At 37.7% G+C, this 25,271-nt stretch overlaps 1 protein-coding gene across 2 annotated transcripts in view; it reads right to left on the bottom strand.

The window, feature by feature from the left end:
- Window positions 1–23,175: 23,175 nt before the first annotated feature.
- The window catches only part of LOC149556587 (Galactosyltransferase family protein), a 69,487-nt gene continuing 67,391 nt past the window's right edge, over window positions 23,176–25,271 (bottom strand). For both annotated transcript variants that reach the window (XM_089830985.1, XM_089830986.1), the window contains exons 11-13: window positions 24,892–24,963; window positions 23,898–24,010; window positions 23,176–23,708 (exon numbers count right to left, since the gene is read on the bottom strand). In XM_089830985.1, coding sequence (XP_089687111.1) covers window positions 23,686–23,708; window positions 23,898–24,010; window positions 24,892–24,963 — 208 coding nt within the window. In that variant the 3' untranslated portion in view covers window positions 23,176–23,685. The remainder of the gene's footprint in view (window positions 23,709–23,897; window positions 24,011–24,891; window positions 24,964–25,271) is intronic.

The raw sequence follows: 25,271 nt of genomic DNA, 5'->3' as shown, positions 1-25,271 counted from the left end.
AGTGGCCTCAAGGTCCTTAGAATGCATGCCTTCACTGTCCTCCATTTCCAAAAATTCCTGTTGGGAATCAGAATCTTCAAAATCTCCCCTAGACTCCTTGTCCTCAATAGGTTTCCCCACATAATGAACCTTAATATATTCATAAATAAGAAGCACGAGGTCGTCATGCAGATGAAGGTTTGTAACCACCCTTTCCCTAATCCCATTAATATAGGTATTTATAGAAGTGTACAGATAAAAGAGAATGGAGATTTTGATATCATGTCTAAAATGGTTGAACAAAACAAAGTGATGGGTGCAAATATAGGAAAATCTTTCATCTAGAGTGACATAATAAACAATGGCTCTTGACACAAACCTTCAGAGCATCTTTATAGAGTTACGAGGATAATAAGTCTTATCGTCCTTAATCAGAGTGTCACGTTCCTCCTTATCCTTAAGAAACTCCTCAACAACACTTTAAGTATCTTCCTATTTCTATAGAACTTTTTCCCAACAATAGGAATGTTTGTGATTTAGGATATGAGCTCTTATGTAACTGTGACAGTTCTCCCAAAAATTTCCAGGGCCCCTTCATTCTAGCTCTTAAAGAAAAGATTTGTAACATCACAGTTTCCACCATGCAACCTCTCCATGCAGGACGTCAAACCACCATCAAGAAAAATCTCCCATGCCATGGTATTTCTCCATTTCTCACAACTCTTTGACTCCATGCATCTTCGTTGTCCACCCATACTCTTGTTCTGCAATTCACACACCAAAAAACTGACCTACAACTAAAAAAACACTTACTCAAATTAAACTGGTTGTGAATGAAAGAAGAAGAGATGATGATCAAATTCACCCATAGAATGTGTGGGGAAAAAGGAAAATCATTACAATACCCATCCTTGGAACCATCAAATGCCTTGTAATCAATAAACCACCACCTAAAGGTACCATTAACATCACTCAAAATAATGCCCTCTTTGTCATTTATCATATCATAATTAATACTTGAAATGACCTCCGTAGGGAGCAACATACTATCTTGCCAGCACATCCTCTGATTGAGTCTAACCACCACATTGGCAATAGATACATCAGTCTTGTTGGACTCACAGTAAACATAAGAGATACAATAATTCTCGATGGTGTTAAGGATACTTGTAGTCTCTTGGATTATATAATCAATAGTCCATGAGGGTAAGCAATTGATAATATTCTTTGAATTGCCCTCCAACCATAGATGGGTATCTGCACCAAGATGGTGTACAAAAAGGGGTACAAGTGGACACCTTTTTTTTCCAAAATGAGGTAAACTTGATCTTGGAGAACCATTTGAGGGTCATGCACTTAAAATGAGAAAATGTTTAAAACACAAATAAATGTAGTACTTTGAATCTAGTTTCTAAACTACTAAGGTTTTTTTTAATGGATAAGATTAATAGGGTCAAACCCCGTGCGCTCAAAAAAAAGTTCTTATTTTTTGTTGAAAAATATAACATAGTTTTTTCTGTGTGCTCAACAAAACATCTAGTTATATTAGTATTTTGAAAATCCCTTTAGTAGAATAATAGGTAAGAGTTAGATCTAGAAGTTGTGTATTTCTTGTAATTTTCTAACGAGTAGGTTTTTTTCTATGATTTTTTGAAGTGAGTCCATCATGAAATTCTAGTACCTTCTAGTACCTCTTCGTGCATCGGGCATAATTTGCATCAAAATAATCTAAAATCAACACTTCTTTTAAACAAAATATATAGAATCAAGTGTAGAATAATAATATGTAATTTATTTTCCATTTGGTTAAGTATATCAAAAGTTATTGAAAATGGTAGACATATGTCTAAGAGGACTGTCCAAACACTGATATAGAGAAATCAAATTCACAATGCTAATCTTGTCCAAAATTTTAAAATAATTATATGGTTAGAAAGGTAAGAAAATGTGTGAGATTATGATGGTAATTTTCAAGATACCCACTTCACCATTTGCAAACCTGATGAAGTCAAAGACAAGAATTGATCTTAAAAGATGAAAAAATGTCTAAAGTAACGAAAAATGGAGGGAAAACATCAACCCAAGCCTTTGGGAGTTAAACAAGAATATTACCAAGCCTATACGTGATCACACCTTTTTGTTAACAAAATGTGACCGCATTATGCTTCATATGACTAAACTATCATACTAGACATAACGTGATCACGTTATGTATAATATGACTATACTAGACATAACACGGCCATGTTATGTCTAGTATGACTATACTAGACATAACACAGTCATGTTATGTCTAGTATGACTTTACTAGACATAACGTGATTGCATTATGTCTATGTAAAAGCATAGCTAATTATTCAAAGGCCTAATAGGCCTAATTAGGCCCACTTGAGCAACTACCTAAAAATGGATTAATTTTGACAAATAAATTATTATATCAATTAGGGCACTATAAAAAATTCTAAATCTTGAGTTTCACGCTTTGAATTAGCCATGCATGGGACACATTAGAACCATCACATTTTTCAATTGTTTCATCGTCTGATTCAGAATATTGTGAGAGTAATTAGATAAAGCATTGTCAAATAAGATAAGATAAGATAAGATAATTTTATTAATGTCCAACAAAAGACCACAACTTGGGTCTACGGGACTGGAAGCTTACATTAAGAAGATAGCAAAAAAATGGAGCACCAAACAATGTCCACAAAAGAACAAGTACAATAAATGAAGAAGAAAGTAGGAGACATCACAGAAAAGATTAGGTGTCCGTCCTCAAAGGAAAAAAAATCCAACAACGACTGATATGGGCAGCTACCAGAGGCCCTATGGTGAGGTTGAGTGCTATGAGAGGAGTGTCGCTGGTGAAGAGGTCCCCTGCAGGGTCTCATAGATTTGGAATTACTTGTGTTAGGGAAACTGCACAGTCACTTCACATCTCGAGCTGGAGCTAAGGGAAAGAAGAAGGTCGTGATAAGTTGTGCTTGGGTCTGGCTCCTGGGAAATGATAGTTGTAAAGTATGGTCGTGAAGCTATAAGGACTCATGGAGATAAAGCGCAATGCAACGCTGATCTGTGTACTTGAAAAAATCTGAGAGGGATCTACAATCTCTAAATAGATAATAAAACCTCCCTCTAATCTCATAGTCTATGGGGCATCTGAAAAGGAAATGGATCTCAGATTCTGCCTCTACTAAGGTACAAAATCTACACACCTGATCCTCTCTAGCAATATGGAGATTGATTTGGATCTGGAGTTAGTGGAGCCCACCCTAAAGGAAACAAGGAAGATACACAAGGTGTGTGTCCAATATCTGTGTAAGTACTCAGGGTGTACAATAATCTCATCCCAAATATCTAAGTGCTCAACATAGAAAGCCATCCTCAGACGTAGTCCCAGTAGAGGATCAACCCAGGTTCGTATTATATACTGCTTGTAGATGTCAAGTCTGACATGCCCATTCAACTCTTGCCTAGAGGGGAGGAGATGAGTGAGAGCGTCCAATGAGAACTAGTAGGGAGGGAGACGGTCAATGTCGATCCCAACTGAACTCAACAGGATAGTAGCTTGAGCATGCCAACAACAGGCTCTAGTGCTTGGATCGAAGTCTGCAATAGCAACTGAAGAGTAGTAAGCTAAGTAAGGGCATCTGTGTTGGCCTTCAGCTGAGTCTACAAAGCCACGAAGATGGTGGAGAAAGCAGATCAGGTCAAAAATGGTTGCAAGCCTAAATGGGTGAGCTCCAAACGCAACCAAAATAACATTGTGGGGAGTAGATCTATGACATTTGATAATCTGACAGAGGAGCAGAGTCTGGGTGCGCTCGATCATGGCCCAATCCGAGTCTAAAAGGAAAGGACTGCATACCACCGAACCATATAGCATTATGGGTCTTACTAAGGAATCTAGGAGGGATAACTTAGACGACGTGTCCTAAAAGTGGTGTCTGAAGCACTATCTCTCAAGCATGGCAAGGGAACCCAACCCTTTACTGATTCGAGGTTGAATGGTTGATCTCAAGTTGAAACGAGATCTAGAAAACTTAACCCCAAGGTATGTGTAAGATGATGTAATCTCAAATTCCCGACCTTGGAAGTGAAAATGGAGATGTGAGGTCTTCAAACTATTGAAGACCATAACATGAGTCTTCTCAAGGTTCACGACCAACTATCTCATGGCGCAAAAAGATGCAAATCTATCCAGAAGCCTTTGAAGACCCTCAAGAGAAGAAGCAAGACGAACCACATCATTAGCAAAGAGAAGGATGGAGATCAATACCTGGTGTAGATGGCAACCATCACCAGGAAGTGAGGAGTCACTAAGAAAAGCCTCGAGCTCATCAATGTAGATCCTGAACAAGGTGGGCAAGAGAGGGCAGTCTTGCTTCACCCCAATGGTGATCTAGATAGGGTTGAAGAGGCCCTCTATGGTCTTGAGTCTACCAATCACAATCTCATATAACCTCATGATAACTGTCAGTAAGATCTAAGAAATACCAATATCTCTAAGTCTCTGAAAAAGGGCCACTTTGGGGATAGAATCAAAAGCGCCACTTTGGGGATAGAATCAAAAGCGTTATGAAAATCCACAAAAAAACAATAGACTTTCTTTGAGTCGTGTCGAGCCTCCTCAATAATAGCCTGTAGTGTGAAGATATGATCCATGGTCTGATAGTCTGCCCTGAATCTTGCTTGACCCTTAGCCCTGCAATTCCTTCTATCAAGCTCACTGGATAAAATAGTATTCAATATTGTAGCATAAAGTTTGGCAAATGTATGCCCAATAATGATGGTCTTATAGTTTTCGGGATTGGAGGCCAACCCAGACTTATAGATCGGGTGAATAACGTGTCTCGACTATGAGTCCGAAAAACCAAAACAAACCACTCTATTAAAGAGTGTAGAGAGATAAGGGCTAAGGATCATGGTATCAAGCTTAAAGAGCTCAACCTGAAAACCCTCCTCATCAATCAGCTTGTTGCATCTCATATGTCTGATGGCCTCATAAATGGTGGAGGTGGAGAACAAGTGATAAGGTGGGGGGTGGGGGGGCTGGGAAGGGGAGCAAGCCGACCTAAGATGTCATACAACGTGGAGACATGGGAGGCAAAGAGGTGAAGGTCAGGGGTGGACTGGGGTTGGCTACATCGAGGGAACATGATGCACCAAAACATCTTGGGATACTAAAAAAGCGTGTCACTGAGGGATCTGCCCTGTGAAGCAATAGATAACTGCTTGTTATACCAAAGAAAGCATTTGTAAGAGAGTCATAAATTGGTGAAAGAGGGGAAATGAGTATCAAAAGCCAAGTACAAGGAGCAGTGGAAAATTTTACAAGTATTATCAAACCACTGGTTCATAGGGCAAGTATTTTGTCAAACAGATATGGGGGTGCTAGGAATGGAGCGATGGGGGATAGAGAGGAGAGTTGACTCCCAAATCGTGGTGGCTAGTGAGTGAAACATGGTGGACACTTGACTATGATATGTGAAGCTAGCGAGACAGAGAATTCATCTCAAATGAAAAATGAAGAGGTCTTGACCACTATCCTCAAAACAAAAACGGGTATGGGGGCAGATCTAAGCAGGGTGACTAGAGATGGGTGGGAAGAAACATGAACTGAAAGGCTAAGGAGGGCATGATTATCCAAGGGAAGATGAGAGATAGTAAAGTTGTGGATGGAGGGGAGGAAAGAAGCAACAATGAGGATATAATCAACCATGCTCGCACCCCAACTATGAGGCCAACACGTAAAAAGCTCAGAACTTGGGAAGCAAGAGAGGCCATTCAGAATCACTAGGACGGAGGACTCACAAAGCTGGAGAAGGTGGCAACCATAGCAAGAGAGAGGCCCACTGTGATCCTCAGACAATCGTTGAAGCCCCATACTATTAGGATCCTTCTCTATGATACAAATCAAGTTGGACCCATGGTCATACTGGGGGGTCTGGAGATCTTTAGTCTGTGCATTAAAATCTCCTAAAATGATGATGTCACCCATAGCCCCAAACTTGGAGATGCTCTTGTATAGGTTTGTAAAAGGGTTCCCATCCTCCACACTATGCATAGCGTAAGGTGAGGAAATCAGAAAAAAGTAACATATGACAATGAAGATATTTCTCTAATGGCAGTCGGTGCCTTCAACCTGGATCCACATAAATTTGGCATAAGTGTCATAAAGAACCAATGTGGTAGTACTAAATAGATAATCTCTAATCAAACAAGCAACCCCACCAAAACCACGCACACCACCTGAAGCGCGAACCTCTCTACAAACTGAAAGCCACTAATATCCTATGTAACTTGGAAGGGGCAGAGTAGGACTATCATGAGTCTCGGTAACAACCAACAAATCAGCAGATCCAACTGCATCATGAAGTAAGCCCAACAAAGACCATAGGAAGCCATTGCCATTCCAACAGTTGACAAGCAGAGAGCCAACGGGGGGCTTAGACCTGCCCAATTGTTGATGCTCACCGTTATTTAGCTTGGGTATGTCTCGGATCCCAACCATTGGGAGGTGAGTCACAAATAACTGCTTTTAGATTCCTTATTACTGTCCTTTTCCTATTACTCCTTGCCTCTACCACGAGACTCCTAGAGTGCTTTAGTTTAGCTACTTGTGATTTTATGAGGTCCTTGTCAAGAAATATCTTTGTGGGAAGAAGGAAGAGCTTCTTCTTTGCCCTAAGAACTTGTAATCGATCAGCCAGTAAGAGAAACCTAAGAAAAAAGGTGCCATCGTGTCCAAACCATGCTCTGTCTAATGTAATATCTGAAATACCCAGTTGCTCGTTGAGAAATGAGTAGTTTGCGGGAAAGGGTCAATGGAGGAAAGAGGAAGACCTCTAACCCGAAGGTTGAGTTCTTGAAAGCACCTAACCCTATCTTCTGTCAGCTTCTCTTGGACAATTTTTTTGACCTAGGGCAAAGGTGTAGTGTTGGAGTTTTTGCAAGTGGAGGCCTAAGATTTAATTTGATGCTCTATTTCAGTTGAGAGATGTTTGTTTATTAACGAGCTCGATTTGCTTGTCCTTGAGGTTTCCAATATCTTTGAAGTCTTCAATAATGGAGTTGATATCTTTTGTAATGCCTCTTGTTTGTGTGGTAAAAGTTTCACAGAGGTCTTGGATGCGTGAAGAATTAGTCACAACTTGTTGGTTCAAGTCATTTAATGATTGAGATAGGGAGTGAATAGTGTCATAGAGAGTTTGGTTCACTAATTCGAACTTCTATAACTATACTAAGAGACCTTGGGAAACTACAGAGAGAAAGAGTTGTGATTTTCAAAGCTGCATTATCCTTCTCTAATAATGTCAACCGGTCAACTATCTGCTAAAATGCTATTGGATTGGGTGGGGGGTCCATGATTCAAAATTGTCTCTGTAGAAAAAAAATACTAAGCAGTATTTGAATAAACAAAAGCAGATACGATAACGAATATTCTGTCAAACAGTTCACATGCAATCTGGTCTTGTTGTCTAGGTACCATGGATACTCTGCTTGAAGAAGTATTTTGTCAAAACACTTGGTCATCAACCTATACACGCAAAGAAAGTGCCAATAACCGGCATACCAACACCTCCGTAGTTCAACAACTCTACTACAGCCCACGACACTTGGCTTGGATACAATCACCTAGATTAAAATGACTCTTAGCAGATAAACACGGCTTCAACAACTGTAAAGGCAAGGGGGTACAAGTTTTTATGTGCACACGACATGAGCGTAGTATCTGCTTGTGACAGGGGCTCGTGTGAGAAGATATCATATGTTTTAAGAACATCAAGTCACCTGACATTCTTCATAATATAAATATCCATATTATAGTAAGGAAAACATGTGTATTACCATAGACTTCCCACATCCCACCACAGAAAAAGTGTGGTGGAGGGATGATGCAAAGTGGATTTTATACAACCATTCAAATGCTAATTCTATCAAGAAAATTTTAGCTTCTGGAACTCAGACCGTGGATCTTGGAATCATTCAATTTGTTGTCCATCCAAAATGAAACCCTTGTAGTTTCTAGTAGTTGAAGGTGTCATCTTCATCACAAGTTTTCCATGACAGTCCAATCGTTGCAGGTGTCATCTTCATCACAAGTTTTCCATGACAGTCTAGTAGTTGCAGGTATCATCTTCATCACAAGTTTTCCATGAAAGACCAGTAGTTGGAGGTGCCATCTTCATCACAAATTTTCCATGGCAGTCCAGTAGTTGTAGGTGTCATCTTCATCACAAGTTTTCCATGACAGTCTAGTAATTACAGATGTGTATCTTCATCACAAGTTTTCCATAACAATCCAATAGTTGCAAGTGTCATCTTCATCACAAGTGTTCCATGAAAGACCAGTAGTTGGAGGTGTCATCTTCATCACAAGTTTTTTATGACATTCAATAATTGGAGATGTCATCTTCATCACAAGTTTTCCATGACAATCTAGTAGTTGCATGCATCATCTTCATCACAAGTTTTCCATGACAATTTGTTGTTCATCCAAATGACGACCCTTACTTAAGGAAAACCTAATTGCAATGCAACAATACAATGTAAGGTCAGGATATAGGAGAGAGATTCTTGTGGTTGAACCAGAAGATAAATCATCTTCTAAAAAAATGATAGAGACTTTTTGTGAACTCTGAGGTATGTCGATTCAATATGCCAAAACCACTAGATTTGGAGGGCATGGAAATACATCCATCATTATCCTATGCAGTACACTAATTTCATATGTTGCAATCATTTTGTCACTTGTATACATGATAGTCCAATAGTTGCAGGTGTAATCTTCATCACAAGTTTCGTTATTGAAGTAAATTTTGCATCACAATCTTTAGTTGTTGCAACAATCTTAGAAGCCATCTTCAACACAATATGATCACTAGACATGTGTATATGCTACTTCTACGGTGGGATGTTTTCTTTCTTGTTTTATGAAGCTAGGAGATCCTTGGAATCCATATTGCATATATTACCATAGGTATCATGTATCTTGTGTTACGTGCAACCAAGGTGAATGTTAACTAGGTCGTCTCGATCTCAAAAATCTCGAGAATCATTAGATCCCTTAAAATATTGTTTTTAAGTACATGTACACTGAAGACCTTCTGTCACTACTTGAGCTACAAGTAGATGGCGAGTATTCATCATCATCATTTGACACAAGCTCACATGCATATCTTACTTCTTCCTTTGTTGCTTTGCCCTTTCTTAATAGAATTCATAACTAGATTCTTCATAGCTAGTTTTCTTCTTGATCGTTGCAATATTTTCTCCTCAACTTAACATTTTGTAGTCAATTGATATAGAATCATAGTTTTCTCTTCGTCAACCCTTTAGGCATGTAATTCAGTTGGTAGATCTACAAAAGGGTTGAAATCTAGATTTGGTAGAAGAATAATATTATATCCACTTATGGCACACTTGATGGCTATAATGTGTCAAAAGGGTCCATAAGGAGTCTCAGAGCTTTGAAATGATCTTACATGAGTCTAAACTCAAATTCCTACACGTTTATGGTCTATGTATGTCTCAAATCTTAAATGTGTTTTCAAGAAGAATGTGCTTAATAAAGTAAATTTTGTATCATGGTCTTTAGTTGTTGTAGCAACATCAGAAGTCATCTTCAATACAATATGATCACTAGACAGACTTGTATGCTACTTCTATGGTGGGATGTTTTCTTTCTTGCTTTATTAAGCTAGACGATCCTTGGAATCCATATTGCATATATTATCACATGTATCAGGTATCATGTGTTAAGTGCAACCAAGGTGAATGTCAACTAGGTCTTCCCAATTTCAACAATCTCAGGAATCATCATAAGATCCCTTAAAATACTGTTTCTAAGTACATGTGCACTGAAGACCTTCTATCACTACTTGAGCTACTAGGAGATGGTGAGTATTCATTGTCATCATCTAGCATCCAAGCTCACATGCATATCATGTGTTAATTGCAACCAAGGTGAATGCTAACTAGGTCTTCCCAGTCTCAACAATCTCAGGAACCATCAAAGCCCATCAATGTATGAGACTCTTGGAGCTCGAAAACTATCACAAGCAGTAGAGAAAAAGGTGCATGTTTCAACTGTCATCTATTTGCACAAGCTTCCAGTAGGAAGGTATGTTCAAAAAGACATGTTTATGATTATACTTGGATATCTTGCATATCCTTCATTCAAATTATCAGCAAATAGAAGGCATCAAATTGTTAGAGGTCTTTTGGAGTCTATAGCTTGTGAAGCTGATAAACCCTTTTGTGGTTATGTACATGTTGGTAAACAGATTTTTTCTTCTTATTTTCTATGAGAATATGACTCTTAATACCTAGATTATGAACAATATCTATTCCCAACAGTCGAAAAACCATTTTATGGTTACTAGCTTTTCTCTGAATTAGTAGGTACAGCTCCCTGTATGAATAATCTTCAATGAATTATGTTTGTTCCCACTTACATAATTTGGGGTATGCTCTTAACCAGAGAGCAGGAGAGGCAAACCAAATTAAGCCTAGCTAGAACTTAATTCAGGCAAGAAAAATTTCTCAATATCGAAACAGATTTATGTATCCACACTTCTTATGAATTCATAAATCTATCTGCGCAAGACTAAAATAAGTTGAAATCTAAATCTAAATTACAACTAACGAATCGAGAAAACTAATAGAATCCTTTCGTCAAATGAAATATAATAATACTTATCACATCCATTTGTATTCCAGAAAACAGGGGAAATGAAACTCTGTTATTCTTAGTTCTCTGTAATGCAGAAAGGAAATACTAACTAATTACAGTACGTACTGGAACGAAAAATGATTGAAACGAAGTGCCATTCAATTGTCTCTGTAGCAGATAGTACTTCACACCAAAATTTTCCGACCTTTGATTAATCATTGAATTTCATACATATAGGATTTGAGAGATGATCGTTACAATGGGAATTTCAATCGGTTCATCTTCTGAATATGACAAATGGCAAGATGCCAGTTTGTCGGATTTCAAAATTTACAAATATTTGCAACATTTACATCAGAGAATAGAAAAGGAGTGTTAAATAAATCATTTAGACTTCTTTCCCTTTTCAATTTTTGCCCTATATGTTCTGGCAGTCACTATAATTGGGATCATCTCCTCGTGACTAGGCACATGTACATTGGTGAATCTTAAGAGCCACTTTGAATGCTCCCGAGCCAACTCCTTTACTGCACCCAGCTGACTTGTTAACTCTCCAGCTGCCACATGCACGCATCCACTCAGTGTCTGCAACTCTACCACTCTGTTTTGGCTGCTTGAAGTCATCCCAGATAGGTTACTCAAGTATGTGGAGAAGTTATTCTTCATTACTTCTATGTCAATGAGAGCCTTTCCTTGCCCACTGCTTTGTGGGTCAGTGTGTAATCCTCGCATGAGCTCAAATGCTCTGTCTTGGATCTTCTTCACCTTTTCCTTTGTTTCTTTGAGTCCTTCCTCTGCCTCTTGAATCATCTCCTGCTTGAATTGCATGTTTTGAAGCCATTCGATCAGAGGCTTAGTTCCCTTCTTCAAAATCTTTGCTTCAACTGCCTCTTTTGCCTTCATTTGGATGATCATATTTAGGAGAGAAATGCATTCGTCGCACCTTACCTTTTGTGCGGCCAAAGTGTTGTAATTAGAAGTGATATTATCCTTCTCAATTTCTAACCGAAGGATAACATTCCCAATTTGATCAATCAAAACAGCTCCATCTATACTAAGCTTCTCAATCCATTCTTTTCCAATCTGACCAAAATGCCTATCTTTCTAGAGCTGTGATATGAAGGCTTGTACCTCTTCTGCTGAAGGATTTTCAGTGGTAGGCACACCAGTGATAGTTGCCAACGGAACAACTAATTGCCGGATGAACCTTCTTAACTCCTCTATTTCTGCTTTCATTCTGACCTTCGATGACTTGAGATCCTCCAATTGCTCTTCTATTACCTCATTACTCAATTTCCATAGGCCTACTTTTGTATCATGTCTAGCTTCTCCAATATCAATTGAGTCCAGAGTGAAGTCCGCTGGCGTCATATCTTCAATTCTCCCTTCCTTGTTTGGTTTTGCTACCTCCATAGTTAGGTGCCCTGTTTCTGGATCTCATCCCAATATTGACAAGGTCTTTTGCTTTTTAGTTTTTACTAAGGCAGATCCTGAGCGAACCACTTGAGATACAACATCCTTTAAAGGAAATTTTTCATCTTTTCTTTTCCTCTTCTTCTCCAAAGTATCCTCAAGCCAAGACTCTGTATTAATCACTTTGGAGGCTGTTCTGAGTGATTCAATGCTGAACATTTTCTTCTTTACTGGAGTCGTTGTTGCTGTAGCTGCAGAAAAGGGGGTCTTTGGATCTCGAGAAAGGAGTCAAGATGAACCTGGAGCTTTCTCTTCTTCTTGAGCTTTCTTGGCAACTTCATCAGACTCAATGGATTTGCTACTACTACTTTTATCATCTCCAATCTCTACTATCTAAATAGAAGAACCAGCAGGCTTAAGAACAAGAGCATTTATAGATGGAGTAGGGCTACAACGGGGGGATAAGACAGGGGTAGCATGAAGAGATGGAGTTGGAGAAGCTTTAGGAGATGGGGAAAGAGTAGCATGTGGAGGTGAGACTAGAGCGGGAGATCCATCTTTTTGTTCCTTTGTTTCTTTTTCAGCTTCAGCTTGAGCGCCAATGACTGGTAGTGATCCCCCTTGACAGGTTGGGGTTATTGGAACATTCTTCTCTGGGGGTTGATCACCTCCGCCTGCAAATTGAGCTAGACCTTGAGCTGTTGTGGCAGTAGCACCGGGAATGGAACTCTGAGAGGAAGTTGTGGTAGCTATGGGTGTGGAAGCTTGAGTAGTTTTACTCCTACTCCGGCCTTTCTTAGCTGTTCATTCAACCCACTTCCTAGTCCTTTTGATTATTCTTGCCATCATGACATCGAAATCTTCTTCTATGTCAACATATGGTTTGAAACTAATGGGAGTATTCCTCAACTTAGTCAAATATGTATTGATGTACATATTTTGACCATCATCTTCCAATCCCTCCACATCTAAATTTATACCATATGTCTGTACCTGATCAATTGTAAATCTGGCAAAGGCACGATCTTGACTCTCCAATTCATTCTTACAATCTGCCCAATAATCTTCCATGGTTGTCACATGTTTGATTACGCTTCCAACTTGGAGCACATCTCTGGCATATCCATTAGGATCAAACAGGGACCTTACTGCCTCATACTCTTCCAATTTGTATTTACTCTCAAATGCTTTGAGTATATTCTTTGCATCTGATCTGGTTTCACAACTGTATGCTCCAACTTTTATAGGAAATTCATACTCTTTCTTCCTCAGGTTGGCGCTCAACACGTTCACTTGTACTGCTTGCCTCACGATCTCCATGAGCACAATCATATCATCTGGATACCTGGGCAGCTTCAGTGGGAATCCATCGAACGCTGCAAGACGCAAATAAGAAAATGATGAAAACTGAATAAAATAACTGCCAAATTGACCGATGGTCACCATCGCTTCTGGACTGAATCTCCGCTCTGGACACCCTTGGAGCTCCCTGCAAATCCTCATGGTGAATGCATCATTTACTCGGATGTATTCTGCATAACTATTCTGTAATTGCAAGCATGGGTAAAACTCATAACTTTCTACATTATTAGGAAAATTCTCAATTCTAGGGAGTCCCAACCACAATTGAAGAGAAGCCAACATGTATATCAAGAAAGAGGACATATAAAATGAATTATAAAACTTAGCTGCACTGAGAGCCCTAGAAAGTTGTTCACTGACCTCATACACCCAGTCAATATACTATGTGTCTGAGCAAATAACTTGCACCAAAAAGAAGTACTACTCTACAAAATTAAAAGCTTCTACCTCACCTTTGAGTCGATGCAACAAAACCAAAATGTCAACAATTTATGGTTTGAGGTATGTGCCGAAAAGAGTTTTAGGGACTTTACTCTTAGCTCCCCTTGGCTTTTGAAACCAAGACTGCATGATCTCCCTCCTCCAAACCATCTTCTTCAGAGAGAACTCAGACATGGCTCCACTCATAGTCAAATCAGAGAACTCCTCCCGTTCTGGAATCCGCAAGCAATTCACTACGGCTTGACAATCAATTGAAATCAACACCATTTGATCAGGCAATAGAATTTGCTTTGTATCTGGGTTGTAATGATTGATGCATTCCAAAATCAACTCCGAGGCTTGTACTGCTATAGGTTACCCAGCTGCTTCCACTAATCCACTTCCACAAAGTTTCTCTATTATCGGATGGATTGGCTCTGCTCTCAATCTCCTTTGAAAATCTTGCATATCATAGAAACGGAGTGAAGTATCTATGATAGTCGACCACGCTGACTTAATTCCACCCAATCCATCGAAGCCCGCGAATCTTGTTGCCATTTTATTTGATGTATGATAGCACAAACCCAAACAGTTGCAACTGACACAAGAAGCAAACTCTGTAACTCGAAAATTACTTGAAAGCACTATTTAGTACAATAGTATAACAGTAAAACAGGAGTTTGAAAATCTGTTACTTCCCTCTTTATAAAATAGCCTTAGATTTGCCCGTTGAATTTCATAAATTGCGCCACACAAGCGAAATTAAGGTTAAATCCGTTGGATTGGTGGATGTAAAGGTTCTAACGGATTTATCTTTGTCTTTTCACTTTTTTCGTTGGCTCAACGGTAACTCTCATTAATTACCGATTTACTTCCCGTTTCATCCATCTTTCGGGAAAACAAGAACAGAGTACTTCGTTGGGCAAAATCTGCTTAGGTCAATTCTGCTTGCAAAAACCAAATCAATCCACTGATTTGCTTCTATTTACTTGCCCAAAATAATCTGCAATCAAATCACATACCTACCATGCTTGCAAGAATGACTTTCTTTGAAATGCGGAAAAGGGCCTTCGAGGGTAGAAAACCCGCAGCGGAGAAGCAAATTTTTGATTTTCCCCTTAAGCTTTCGCTTTTACCTTTCAACCCTAAGCACTTTACTAAAAAGTTTCAAAAAATATAAAAGAGGCTTTGTGAGCAAAAAATGGGGCCCACTTAGTAACTTTACTTCTCTATTCAAGCCTTTGTGAAAAATTTAACTCTTGGTTCAAAATCTGCCAGAGGAGAAGCTACTTCTGAATTTTCCGTCGATGCTTATCCCGCTCATCCTAATGAGCTCTGAGTAATTTCTGCTATGAAACTCGATGATATTTGAATGATCTAACCATTATGCGGCTTACATACCCTTGTCTCAGCCTACAAGTAGCAGCTATGGATCTCTGCGGAGTTTTACCTTCTAGGTGTGAAAATCCGCAATGGAGAAGAAGAAACTTGTTTTTTCGCCAATACTCATTGTTTTACTTCCTCTGCGTTATTCACTTTATTTTAAGCCTTCGGAAAACACAAAACTGACTTCGAAAGTGAGGGGTGAGGCCCATTGGCTTTCTCAATTCCCTTACATATACCTTTTTGGAAAATTGATTACTGACTTTGAAGTCCGCCACAAAGAAGCTCTTTTCTGGTTTTTCGCCGATGCTTATCCCGATCATTTTCCAAGCTTTAAAATGGTTCTCGCTGTGAGATCATGACATCACTTGAACGATCTTTTCTTAGCATGATTCATGTGAGGCCTCGCCTCGACCCATCGTAGCATAGTGATACATTACTACTATTTTTGTTATCCGCGACTCGAGATGTCGGGACATTATCTGATGATTAGAACATATTTTATTTTTTTCATGTTGTGTGATGTTAGTTCCAGATATATTTGATGATTGTCATTTAATGATCTTGTATATGTATGTTGACGAAATCAGTAAAATTGAGATTTGATTCAAGATATTTCAATGGTTAAGAATTATGTAGGATGAAGAAACTCTTATTTGATGCATGTTTTAATTTATGAAAATTTTGATACATATACGTTTATATACATGTGACTTTTAGGACTATTGATGTGTGCAATGAGTGTGCAGATATTTAGCCGAGGAACCCTACGGAGGAACAAAAAAAAAACTGATCTCCATGTGTTAAAATTTGGAAACCCTATTGTTCGTAATTGTGTTCTTTCAGTGTCGCTTGACACTCGTAAAATGTTTATGTACTTAATTTGTTAGTTAGAGTTGTTAGATGGACCTATTTTATTTCTAGATTTTTTATTTTGACTCTAACCTCTTCCCTAAGGCTTTAAAACATGTTTTTTTTTCTAACCTAAGGGTATGGGTATGGGTTAGGGGTCTTTTCCAACCCCTAAGCCCCTAGCTTTGACTTTTGAGGGCACTCAAAAAGTCCCTTTTTGCCTTTGTGCGAAAATTGCAAGTGGTTGTCATGAGTTGTCTTACCCCACCTCCTTTTTAGGGTTTAACCATGATGTAAGTTGTGTTAGGAGTTTCTAGAGTGGCTAAGTGGGTGGAGATAGTTATTGCTCTTTTTGGGTGGTTGAGTTGGAGGCTTATTAGAGGCCTTCCTTTGTTAGTGGTGGGGGGGTTACCCAATCTCTACTTTTAGAGAGGATTTCTTGAAGCTTGAAGGAAGGAGGGATACTCTACTCAAATTGGTTCATTGCCATTACCTCTTTGTGAAGGTAGGAAACTCCCATTTTCCCTTATTCAGTGTTTATGATTGGTTTCATGTTCTTGTTACCTTGTTATTGTTTTACTGTTGTATGGTTGTGGGTATGTTGGGAAGTTTTGTAAACCTTGTTATTTTGGTTGTTTTCCTTTCTTGTTTATGTTTGAAATTTTGAGTTTCCTTGCATGGGTGTGTTGGTATTACTCACCCTAGGAGAGGGCAGAAGTGACCGATTTTGGGAGAGGTCTGTTTAGTTGGACTCCAACCTGTGTAGAGTCTCTTCTCAAGATGAGAAGAGGGATAAAAGGTAGGGTGTTATGGGCCCCTACCCGTCAGCACAAGCCTGGTATGAGTATGGCAAGTTTAAATGGAAGAACGGAAGTTCTTGGTTATTGGCCCCGATTGGGCATCTGAATTGGTGTTGTGCTTGACTTCTCTAGTTGGAAGAATCAACCTCTCCCTAGTCTTGATTCACTGTGAATCTTATTGTGTAAACCATGTATGATTATGCATGCTTGATGTTCTTTTGGGTTCTGCTTGGTTGTCACCCGATCAGTTATTGGTTTCTTCCATGGTTCTTGATATGAGATTTAGAAGACATTACAAACTCCTTGATTTGGATCATGAAGGAAATTTGATGAAATTATTGAAAATTGGGATTGAGATCCTATTGTAAATTGTATTTGTTTTTTAACCTTGTTATATATGGCAACGAAGCCGGGTTTTCTTCCTGATTCTTTCCCGGCTGAGCCTTGAATCAGGTTGATAATAAATAAGTGATTGAGAAAATTTTGCTTCTCTTAAAATTTTCGTATTCTATGTTGTCATATGAATGTGTATCAAAGATAAGATGAAACAATGATATCAAATTATGCAAGATTCAAATTGTAAATGTATGGTATTTCCTTGAGTTTGGTATGATTTAGTCTATGTAAGGTTGTGTGGAAAGTGAATTTGCAAGAACATGAAGGAAGGAATTATGTCAAGATATCCAACTTAAATCTGAAAACATGATAGAGAAATAACTTTGTGTATTTGGATACTCCTTTCAAAAGGAATGGAACATTATCATTTTGACCTCTCTTATTGTCTCAAATGCCTTAAGACTAGTTTAGTCATTATGTTGATCCATCAGCTTATTAGACAGTTAAATGAATACGTAGATGGTTATTTCATGTAATATGGTATTATTGAAATGCTTGGCCATTTGAGGTTCATGGAAATAATGAATTAGAAATTCATAGGAGAATGCATACACCTATTGTGGTAATATAATTACAAAAGAAAAATATACATTGAGTTCCAAGAGAGAGTAGAGAAATTATCAAATAACCCACCTACAGGATTCTGGAATTTGTATGGCAAACACATATTTAGTTGATTCTATTACAGGCTAATAAAATAATAGATTCCTCAATGAAATAATAAATTTAAAAATATATATATAATAATAACAATGCTTATATATATATATATATATATATATATATATATATATATATATATATATATATATATATATATATATATATATATATATATATATATCTAAGCTACTAAAGTCTTTTCTCACCATATAATCTTTATGCATTAAGTCCTCCACCCGCTTGAAGCCAGCTCGTAGGAGGGTCATGATGACCCTTTTGTATTGGTGAGGATGTCAATCTCAGGTGACGTCACCCTGTACTTGTGCAGGGGTCGACTTCCTTCTTGGAAAGCGCAAAGATTTGAAAACAACCATAGTATTTATGCTGAAGATATCCTTAGGGTCGATTGGTGGGAGTACCTATGTACTAGGCGTTGTTGGAGTAGTGTCATCCTATGTAATGACGTCACCTGCCATGCTTCCCCTTTTTGGGCGCCAATTTTGGGTTGCGTGAAGGTGTGTTAAAGATTAGACTATGTGTTTCATCCACCTTCCTCACCAATCACTTTCTTAGGGAGCTTTTGGTTGGTGGACTTGCTGTCCCATGTACTTGGGTCAGGTCCACTTGGGTCTGCGTGTTGCAGACCCTCGGGTTGCGTGGGTATGCTTGGGATTCGCCCAAGCCCTTCTTGGGTGAGGAGTGTGTAGGGTGGAGAGTAGGGTTTAAGGAAAAAAAGGGGTAGTATAGAAAGTTAGCAATAAGTGTTAGGGGTTAGTAGGTTAGGGTTAGCTTGTTAGGTGTAGGTTAGTAGGTTTTTATTTATTTATTTATTTTAGTTTGAGTTTTATTCAATATTGTAAACTTTTGTTAGAATGTAAGGGGTTAGGATAGTCCTAATTAGATTAGGTTAGGTTTGTGTTAGTTTATGAGATGTTAATCTAATTTGCTTAAAGTTGTAATTTTTAGATGTATATATTTCAATTTAGCTTTTAATTTAGTTTAGTCAGTTGTTATATAATTAAATATAGATTAAATTGGATTTAGTTAATATTATCTAGTAGTTCTAGTCAGTAAGCAGTTATTTCCGATGAGTAAGGTTTCACTACCTAATTATAAGTAATCATGTTAGTTTAATCGAGACTTGGTTAGCAATTGTTTAAATTTGTTTTTTTTTATTTAAAACATTTTAAATTAAGTAAAATGGATATTTATTTTGGAAAGTTTCCAATTTCGTAATGTAATTAGTAAACTTAATTTTCGGTTAGAAAGTTTTAAATAGTGGAAGATAGTGTCATTTTAAATAATTGTTTCTTATTATTAAAAGTTAATGTAATAACATAAGTTTATTGATATAAATCTGATAACTAAAGTTTCAAATCTTAAATTTTAATAACCATCCCTTTGTTTATAATCTTCAGACGTAATGTAGATAACCTGTACTAAAACTTCTACCTCAATCATATCAAACTTAGAGCATGTTTAATTATTAGTTTGTTATCAAAAAAATTTGTGTGTGTGTGTTTATGCCTTCAGGTTTTGGGCATGACAATTCACTTTACTTCGATGAAGCTCACAAATAGCATTTGTAGTCTTTGCGAAAATTTGCCTCTGGAGTGCGAAAACCCGCCGAGGAGAATCCGAAACTTGATTTTCCGCCAATTCAATTTTCTTTAACTCCAGATCAAATGCGTTGCATGGAAATCAAAAGATGTAGCACAAATCAAGAATCTCCATCGAGGATGGCTCTAAACTACCCCTAAGACTCATGACAACCAAGAAATACCCACTCGGGCTATATGTGATACGAGAGAAGGGAAAAGATGAAAACCCGATGGAGAAACTCAGCACCTAAAAAAGAAAGACCTATTGACCCGACTTGACAGAACATGACATTAGTTCACTCTCCACTTTGCAAAATTTGTATATGGTGAAAAGTGGGGCAACAGTACACCCTAACAATAATAACTAAAGATGATAAGATGGAGCACATTACAGTGGTTGTACATTGGGGAAAAGACATCAAGAGGATTTTGATATTGGAATCTAATCCACAACCAAAAGGAAAAGATGTGCTTAGCAACTGAATTTGCCAAGGTAGTTTAAGGAGGTCTATTATTAGAACATCAAGATCTTTTTGTAGGTTTATGTAACATGTGAAAGGTTGGGTGCATCATAGGATTTGATACCGATGCAATCAATGATATGCTCCAACATATGAACCTCCAAATTTTTAAAGAATATGAGAGTTTCCTTTCAATATTTTTCCCAATTGAAGAGTCCCTTGGGTAACATCGACCAAGAAGAAGGGAAAAGGTCTAGTACATCAATTGGGAAAGCTAGGGCACCACATAGTTATAAGAAATCGGCTAGGCCAGCTACGTTACTGCATAATTTTAGGACATCAAAATGGTAGTTTTCACTAGATTTTGTGGATGGATGGGACAATAGATTGCAAAGTTTAAGGCAAGCATTTGAAAACATGAAAGAAGGCTAACTCAATTCTTTAAAGATTAAGCTGGTAAGAATGTTAATCCCTTCAAAATCATTGGATAAAGAACAACCAGAGAGTGGTTTAGGCCTTCATCTTATGAGGATGATGGGGGATGCCTACCTTAAAATACTCATTGTTTTAGGTGTTCTTGGTGCCAACAAAAACTGTCAAATGGTGCCCATTCAAACTTGAAAATTTACTAGATGATGAAGTTTTAAAATTGGGGATCTAATACTATTCTTCTACCAGATCTAGACCTCGACTCTTTTGTGGATCCATAGGCTCAATCATATGCCTAAAGGATTGGTCAAGAGAAAACTATGACTGTATATCAACTGGTTACAAAATATTAAGTTGAGAAAATATTGCAGCGATCAAGAAGAAAACTAGGTATGGAGTATCTAGTTATGAATTCTGTTAAGAATGAAACTATTAACCAATTACTCAAGATTAAGAGACAAAGCCCACCTGGTTAATGGAAAAGAGTGGGAAGAGCTTCTTGGACCCATGACATAAGCTACAGATAATGACCTGAAGAGCTAGAAAGGGGAAAGAAGCAAATGGAAGCAGTAAGATATGCATGTGAGCCTATGTCATATGATGATGATGATGATGACGACTCACCATCTACTAGTAGCTCAAGTAATGACAGAAGGTCTTCAGTGCACATGCACTCAAAAACATAAATTTTAGATAGTGAAGTGACAAGTGTTATGGAATTATCCATAGAGCAATGTGAACTCTATCATTCCGCCCCCACCCCGCCGCCCCCCCCCCCCCCCCCCCCCCCCCCCCCCCCCCTCTCTCTCTCTCATCACCAAATTTAGGTTAGAGAATCTACCACCAAAACAGTTGAGATTTTCCAGGACAACATTTTCAGTCTTGAAGAATATCACCTTAGGAAAAGAGGACCTGTCTCTACAAGTCATATTGTTGTGTTCTTTCCAAATACCTTAGAATATATGAGGAAGAGATGAGGTCCAAAACCGAGTAAAATCATGAGGGTGGAAAGGATGGGACCACTGAATGAAGCACTTAGTTAGGTTTGAGGGGAGGGTCCAAGGAAGGTTAAGCTTATTGAGGAAGACAGACCAGCTTTCTCTAGAGAAAGGGCAATGAATGAAAAGATGATTGGTCGATTCTTCATTTGCACAACAAAGGGTACACATTAGGAAGATAGAATCCCCTTTTGCATAGGTTATCCACAATAAGAACTCAATTTTGAAGAAGGGTCCAAAAAAATATGTTCACTTTTGGAATAAGACCAGGCATCCACACCTTCGCCCAACAAGAGGGAGGATTAGGGACAACAAAAACAGATGGTAAGCTGAGACCACAACAAAGGACCCTGATGTTGAGGCAGCCCAAACAAGGGTGTTTGGCTTGTAACCAATAACAATAGAAGAAAGAATAGTCATCAAGGGCGAAAGCCAGGGAGAAATCTCACATAAGTTCAACCAAGCATCTAATTAGCAACCAAGATAGCAAATCTGGCCAAGCAAATGTCTCTCCACTTAAAGTCCTCGTGATCAACAAACTTCCCATTAGGAAGCCAATTGTCATCCTAGAATTTGATTATCATCTATTACCGACCTTCCATTTAATATCCATTGAAGCAGTAACTCTAGCCTTCAATATGCTATTCCAAATGGAAGAACTGTTCGAAATATTATTTGAAAACAGGAAGTCCTGAAAGGTCAGAGTACTGTAGAGATACTTAGAGGCTAGGATGTCTCTCCATTTTCCCTTGTTATGAAAAAATCTCCAAACCTGCTTGGTCATCAAAGCTTGATTAAAGGCTTTTATCTTTCTTATACCCAAGCCCACCTATATTTTTAGGAAGAAAAACATTATCCCATGAAAAAAGAGGGAATTTTTTATGATCTTCAGCTCCTGACCATAAGAATTGCTTATGGATCCTTTCAATAGCCTCTACATATTTAGAGGGAATAGAGAAAAGACTGAGAGCATAAATAGGGAGATTCTGGAGGGTGGACTGAAGAAGTTGGAGCTTACCAGCTTGACTTAAAAACACTCCTTTCCACCCAACCAACCTCTTATTAAATTTATCAATCAAGCTGCTCCAGAAAGAGTCAGGGGGTTTCAACCCAAGTGGAAGCCCCAAATAAGTTGCTGGAAGGTCCACTATATTACATCCCAATATATCAACAATACCACATTGTATGTCAAGGGTAGTGTAAATAAAATACAAAGAGCTCGTCCCAATTAATCAACTGTCCTGTAGCATTACTATAGCAATTGAGCACCTCTTTAATGATCTTAGCCTCCTCAGTAGAAGAAGCCCCTGCAAGAATAGTATTATCAACAGATTTCCGGTGAGAAAAGGTAAGCTAGCAGAGGACGGCTTAATCCCCACCAAACTCTTAGAGGCAATACCAGTAGATATCAGCCTCCCCAAGCATTCAGCGATAATAATAAAGAGGACAGGACATAAAAGATTGCCCTGCCTCAGACCCCCGTGTGGGTTTAGAGAAGGTAGAAGGGGAGCCATTGACGATAACTGCCATGGATGCAGAAGAAACCAATTGAGATATCAACATACAAGCCTTATGATCAAAACCGAAAGTATCTAACACCTCAGACAAAAACCTCAAATTCCCACGGTCATAAGCCTTAGACAAATCCAACTTAAGAAGAAAGCCTTGATTCAAAGAACATCATCTAGATGTTTACAAAATAAAACATAACAAATATTAAAAAATTAAATAGCAAATAAATTGAGATACAAAAGATTGTTTGAATTAAGAGCTGAATTCAGTGTTCCATTTCGGAGCGAAGTAGCAGATTAACCTATCTTTACGTTACACAACTTTAAAACCCTTACATTGAAAACTGGGAGCATTATGCTGAATATATCACAACAAATAATTGGACTTGGATCTCCTGTTAAAAAATCATGCTATGCTCAAATTGCTTCAGAATAAAAATCCTTTTGCCAAGAAAGGAGCAATGAGGATGTCTGGGACTTCAAGGAGGATATTCACACTCTTCTGTAATTTTGGTGGATCCACACAAGGTAACTTATATTTCTGATGATGAATGACCATGAGAAGAAAATAGTTGAGATCTCTATACATTGAAAAGAACAGACAGCATCCCCGTGATGATAAATTAGCAATGATAAAACAGTATTCCTGAAGATGGTTTGCCCACCAGCTGTAAAAACATAAGCCAATGGGTTCTGTCGAACCTTTCATCGAAGAATAGGCAGTGTCTTTAATAAATTTCTACGCAGTTGCACAAATTCCACCTGAAATTATTAAACAAGTCATGCTTCAATTAGAACTTAAGTGATATTTTCATTACAAAATTATCAATGGAAATAATGCAGTATATATTTAATACTTCAAAATCTCTCCAGCAGAGAACATTAACATGCTTAAACAAAGGAACAGATTCAATAATATAAATGAATTACAAGGAAAAAATTACAGAGAACCTTGTCCTGAGCCTGAACAGCAAAGTTGAACTTCATCAATATGCTTGACTGATAAACCAAGCATCCATGATCCAACAGATACATCCTCATGTGCATAGACATGAAGTATAGCACTGACAGAAGCAAAAATTCAGTATTAACCTACGTTACAAGGTTCGAAATTGAATTCAAGTTCATGGATCATAAAATTCGAATGAAATTTGTCAAGGGTAAAAATTTGGAAAAAAAAAAAAGAAGTCAACATTAAATTTAAGTTATATATATTTATGTGCTTTTAAATATTAGTAATATATACACAAAATTGTCAAGATAGTTTAACATTGCTAAATAATTTAACTAAATAGCTCAATATCATTTTAAAAATCAAATAATATTATATTAAATATCATAAAAATTGGATGAAGTTCAGAAAGGGTAAAAGTTTGCTGAGAGTAGAATCTCATGGATGAAATTTGACGTATCCTATGACTTAGATATTAACACTGAGATTTTTTTTTTTGCTGAGAAGAAAGGAATCAATGGGATGACATACATCAGTCTTGATTAAGTAAAGATGTTCTTTCATTAGAAAAATGAAAATTCCCATATGTAAACACAGTGCAGGCATTTCAAAGGTCAGCTCACGTGCTGTTAAATCTTATCAGAAGCATTTACAAAAAACATTTCTTTAATTAAATACTTCAAATAAACATGCACCTGCTACCTGGTGGAAAATGCTTGAGGGCAATGACAACATCCAACAGTCTATCTAGAAATGTATAACAATAAAGTAAAAGTGTAGCTATTTAGATCATCACCAAGCAAGACATGAATTTGGTGAGAAACACTTCATGCATACATTCTGCAAGGTAATTGTTTTTTCCATTTATATTTTATTGTTTGGAAGTGTACAACCCTATCTAGACTGCTTTGGATCAAAATGTGCAGGATAAAAGATTCCTTGAACATGCCCAAAAGCAATGTGGTTTCAGAAAGATTTTAAAATAATACTCACTTGTTTATCGAAATGAACTGTGCCACAGTTCGTGATATCACATACATTTCTCCAGATGCATGACGAAAATATCTAGTCAAGCAATAACCAATATCAGATAAGTAAAAAGTAAGGCATTCTAATCAGAGTAGTGCATTTGAAGAAATTGTGCCAATCAACATCCTAAGGTACATAACTCACACAAAATATATGATAATTTATGTGATATCAAACAGCTAGCCTAGTAAGCAATTTGACCCATACGTTAAAGAAATCAAAATTTTATACTTTAAAAATTATCTGAATGAATCATATATTCAAGAAATGGCATAAATTCTCATCAAACTAAAGGAAATGGAAGTTTATAAATTAGAATTTATTTTACAGTCAGTGAAAAAGTT

This window comes from Cupressus sempervirens, chromosome 5 (assembly GCF_028749045.1).
Source record: "Cupressus sempervirens isolate cs-2001-9-10 chromosome 5, ASM2874904v1, whole genome shotgun sequence".
NCBI lineage: Eukaryota > Viridiplantae > Streptophyta > Pinopsida > Cupressales > Cupressaceae > Cupressus > Cupressus sempervirens.
The sequence above is the reverse complement of the archived record's forward strand: the minus strand, read 5'-3'. Positions and strand labels throughout refer to the sequence as shown.